The sequence below is a fragment of the Arachis ipaensis genome, chromosome B5 (assembly GCF_059453495.1).
Source record: "Arachis ipaensis isolate K30076 ecotype BB chromosome B5, ASM5945349v1, whole genome shotgun sequence".
Taxonomy (NCBI): Eukaryota; Viridiplantae; Streptophyta; class Magnoliopsida; order Fabales; family Fabaceae; genus Arachis; species Arachis ipaensis.
In genome coordinates, this window is record NC_142440.1 from 110022410 (window position 1) to 110027468 (window position 5059).

General features: G+C 31.9%; 1 protein-coding gene across 1 annotated transcript; it reads left to right on the forward strand.

Annotated features, from left to right (window-relative positions):
• Window positions 1-3383: 3383 nt before the first annotated feature.
• On the forward strand, window positions 3384-4357 carry LOC107641963 (uncharacterized). Its single transcript, XM_016345322.3, has one exon. The coding sequence runs from the start codon at window positions 3475-3477 to the stop codon at window positions 4177-4179; it is 705 nt and encodes a 234-aa protein (XP_016200808.1). The 5' UTR covers window positions 3384-3474; the 3' UTR covers window positions 4180-4357.
• The last annotated feature ends 702 nt before the right edge of the window (window positions 4358-5059 follow it).

Below are 5059 nucleotides of genomic sequence, written 5' to 3' on the forward strand. Positions count from 1 at the left end.
GCGATTCCCAACATAATTGAATGAAATAATATGGGGTCCTCAAAGGGGTTACTAGATTTAGCCGTAAGCTTTGCTGAACTAACCATAGGGGTGGTCATAGATCCAAACTCATTCAAGCCAGCCTTCATTGACAATTCTTTTATGTATTTTATTTAAATTCGTCACATGAGTGAGTCTGAATGTGTAATAGCCTCTATTCCCAAAAAGAAATTTAATTCATCTTAGTTCTTAACTAAAAAAGTAGAGTGTAACTGATGAAGAATAAATGGAATTTATTTCTCATTGTTTCTAATTACCAACATGTCATCCACATAAATAAGAATAAAAGTAATTAAATTGGTAGTAAATCTAGTAAATAGAGATGGATATGATTTTGTGCATAACTATTTATCAAGCAGATGTATTAGTGAGATACTTGGTTCTAAGTGCTTGTTTTAGGTCAGAAAATGCTTTATTTAATTTGCAAACTAAATGTGGATTAGTGTGTTCGAATCCAGGTGGTTAAGAGTTAAGACATATAAACATTTTCATGCAATGCACCATTCAAAAAGCGTTATAAAAATCTTATTATTTAGTAAGAATGAATCGATTTGTCACTTGCTTGATCACAAGAAAAAACAGTTGATCAAAATCTATACCAACTTACCAAGGTTCTATATTCAGTGAGCTTAGCTTCTTTTTAGCATGATCACCAGCTGAATCAGTTGGATTACAAGGAACTGGAACTGAGGTATAGTAACAGCAAATGGAATTGAAGACTGATAAGGAAGAGATGAAGTCTCATTTGTTGAAGCAGTAACTAACAGAAGAGGATGCATGAGTAGCTGAAGCAGGAATAGACTATGTAAGATCAAGAGAAGAGGGGTGGAAGAATTGAAAATACAAATAAGACATCTAAAAAAGAGACTTGACTTAATGTAGAATAATTAGAGTCCTTATCAAAGAATGAAGGTGCAGAAAACTAGTTTTCTTCAAAAACTACATCTCTAGAAATAACAAGTTTACCATTTTTAGTGAGACACTAATTATAACCTTTCTTATGCATAGCATATTTAAAAAACACGCATGGTTGAGACCTATATTTTGGCTTGTTTATTATAAAGCTTAAATGAAGAAGATATAGAAAATCAAATATTCTAATAAAATCATAATCGGGAACAACACCAAATGACACTTCAAAAGGGGGGTTTACGAGCAACACAAGAAAAGGAAAACGGTTTATCAAATACACATCAACAGAGAAGGCCTCATCCCAAAAAGCCAAGGGAAGTGAGGCACTAGCCCGAAGAGCTGGGCCAATTTCAACTATATATACGTGTTTTTTTGTTTAGGCCAATCTATTTTTCCAAGGAAAACGAATAAGAAAGGCGATGAGTGATATCTTCTTGAACTAAGAAAATCTTAATACTGCGTTTTTTAGAAAAATTGAGATAGAAAGACAAAGACTAAGAGATAGAGACTTAGAGACAAAAATTAAATTTGAGTCTTTGTATTGTGTTTAATGTAAAATGTACATGACTGAATTATGTCCTAGTATCCTATTTAATTTAAGATAAAAATGGAGATTGAAATAAATGAAATTAATAAAACACCCTTACAAATTAAAAAAATAAAAATAAAAAATCCTAATCAAAATCAGTCTCGTCGTCGTCGTTGTCATCATTGCTGGTCAAGATAGAGGAGGGATGCCACTAAGGAGGCGAAGAGGGAAGCTGTTGTTGCCAAACTACCAGTTAAGAGGGACGAAGTGTGAGAGACATGAAGCAGAGATAAGGGCACAATAATCAGAATCAACCTCATCATCATGATCATCATCATCAGAATCAGCGTCATCACCAACCAAAAGGAGGGACACTGCAGTTGTCGATCCACCAGTCAAGAAGGATGAAGTGTGAGAGAGACATGAAGCAGAGATGGAGAGAGAGAGAGAGAAGAAAGGGGTGAGCTCGCTAGAGAAAGAGAGAACAGAAGAAAAGGAAGAAAATGACAGCGCCGTCGAAGCAAGAGAAAGCTATCGCTGTTGTCAAGCTAGACAGGGAAGGAGAGAGAGAACCAGAAGAGGGATTTTAAAGAGATAAATTAAAGTCACAGAGAAAAGAGAGGGGCTATTTTTGAGCGTTGTACCTGTGCTCGTCAAAAACTGTCGCCGAAGCTCGCGCTAAAGAAGGCTAGTGCCACCAAGCTCCACCATAGCTAAGCCTTGGTTCTCTTTTGGAAAACTATCGTGTTGGAGAGGTGAAGATAGTAAAAGGAGGTATAATGGAAATTTGAAAAATTGACTGAGAGAATTTTTTAAAAAGAAAAATATTATTAAAATTTTAATTTTTGTCTCCAGAAATTTCAATCACAGCCTGTGTTTCTATTTTCTAATGATATTGAAGGAACTAAAATTTTATATTTCGTGACTAAAATTTTAATTTTGATTTATAATCACCAAACAAAATACTTAGTTTTAGTTTTTCCAATTCTAATCTTAGTTTCTCGAAATAAACATAGCCTATAAAGGCTTTAAGATAAATACTGTTAGCTATATATTATCCGTTTGTGGTGCCTTAATGGTGTTAGAGATATAATTATCAATATTGTCTTCAATAGTATAAAATTAGTCACTTTTTTTACTGATTAAGTACTGACCAAATTTTAATAAAAGTGTTGTCCCTAGATTATATATATATATATGTTTTGTTGGGCTATTACATATTAATCGCATAAATGAGTATTACGCTGCTGGTACAAGACAGTATTGAAATCATAAATCTTCATTGCAGCATACTACGTATGACAAACGTGAACAGAGTGCCAAGGATTAGACAATAATAACAATATTAAATCTATCGCAGACAGTCTTACCTGTAGCCACATACAATAAGATACAACTCAATAACTTTATGACATGGAATACTCATAGCCACATGCATACATTAGTTGCCCTTCCAAATAGTTGTTGAACTTGTGCCCATGTAAGCCCTGAAACTGTGTCTCGTTGCTCTAAATAATTCTTATATAGAAGAAATTTTATCACAATATATATAATATTCCAATATATTAATTTTTCTCAACTTATATATAATAAATATTAGACTCATTTATGTGTTATATAATTTTTTCATGTCCAAAAAAAAATTCTTAGAATTGAGTCTATATAAAAATTAAATTATTCATTTATACAAAATATAATTCTATAATTTATTTAGCATACTGATTAAATATTTATTATTTTATAATTATAAAATAAAATATAATTTTCTCCTTAAGCGAAACGTACCGGTTTATTATTAAATTATTAAATATATACAAATAAGTATTCTCGTTGAAATTAGCCAATAATTCAAGCCCGTAATCTTCCTATAAATTCCCCCATATCTTACACTACCTTCCCCAGTTCTCCTTTCATATCATATCATATCATATTCATACATAGCGAACTCTCATAAATAGTATCACCTTCTTTTATTGTAAATTCCAATTATAGCCATGATTCCTAGTGAGATTGATATGAGAGGTATCCAGTATCTAGCACCAGAAAACCAATTTCTTGTTCCACCTTATAATAATGATAATAATAATAATAATAATAATAACCTCAGTTGCTTGATTCATACTGAAATCCCAACCTTCCATGATAATCTAAACACCCTCTTAACCAACATACCCATCTACAGTTACAATAACAGTAACTTCCCTTGTGCATTAGGAACTGACTTTATTGTCCCTCATAATTCGTCATGCCTCAGCAGCAACTCAACAACCTCCGACGAAGCCGACGAGCTTCCGCTCAGCGTGATTGACGAGCGGAAGCAGCGGCGGATGATATCGAACCGCGAGTCGGCTCGGAGGTCGAGGATGAGGAAGCAGAAACACCTGGACGAACTCTGGTCTCAGGTTGTTAGGCTCAGAAGCGAGAATCATAACCTTATTGACAAGCTCAACAACATGTCTGAGTCACATGATAGAGTTCTTCAGGAAAATGCAAGACTCAAGGAAGAAGCTTCCGATCTCCGCCAAATGATAGCGGAGATAAGTGGAAACTCGTTTGGTTGTGTTGTCAGAGGTTTTGATTTTGACGATGACGTCGACGACGACAACAACGATAATAATGATAATGATGATGTTCCTTGCAAGAACACTACTACTACTAAAATTCTCAGAGATGAGGAAACCAAGAACCATGTTCACTAAATGAGGCTATATATGTTATATAAAATTGATCATACGTATACTACTCTATTTTCCATCTTCTTATCTTTTGTTTTTTACTTTATTTTGACTCATGTTTTATTAGTTTGTTCCAATGGAGCTGTACGCGAGTGAGTTCAGATAAGATTAAATAACAGTTCTACAAGTTCTTTTTTTCTTAGTTCGTTTCATACTTTCATCAATAGTTACTCCAAAGCCGGCGCTGGTAAAGAATAATAATGGTTGGTTTGGTACTGTAATTGAAATATTCTTTTTTAAAATTTAAATTTATAATAAAAAATAACTAAAGAAGAATCTTTTATTAAGTTGCTTGAATCTTTTTTACATTTAATTTTTTACTTATTTTATGTTATCTTTTAAAAAAAATAAAAATCAAATTTTAAATTTTAGATATAAAAATTCTTACACTATATTCTAAAATAATCTATTTTAAAAATTTAAGTTAATAAATAGAAATATATAAATAATTATATTTTTAATCAATATATTATTTGTATTTTTGGAATTTAACTAGATAGGTATATTTTACCGACATATAGTTAAAGTAACCGGTATTTCTCTTTTTTTCAATCACTGATTACAGGTTCGAATAAATATATAAATAATCAATATTAAGAGAATGATATCTTTACGAAATTTCGAATATTCAAATGAAATTATCTATAATTTCTAATAAAAAAATTACAAATATTTCTTTGAGAGAGTTCAGTATTGCAGGTAAACTAGAGTAAGATACACAGTTTCATTCCCAGAGAGTATGAATGCGAAGAAAGAGAACAAAAAAAATAAAACGGTTTCGCTAAAACTCAATTAGGAGGGTAGTTACCTATAATTAACTAGTTAAAAAACAAAAAATCTATTA

What these genes read in the sequence shown, in the direction of transcription:
- LOC107641963 (XM_016345322.3), top strand. Translation starts at nt 3,475, where the DNA reads ATGATTCCTAGTGAGATTGATATGAGAGGTATCCAGTATCTAGCACCA.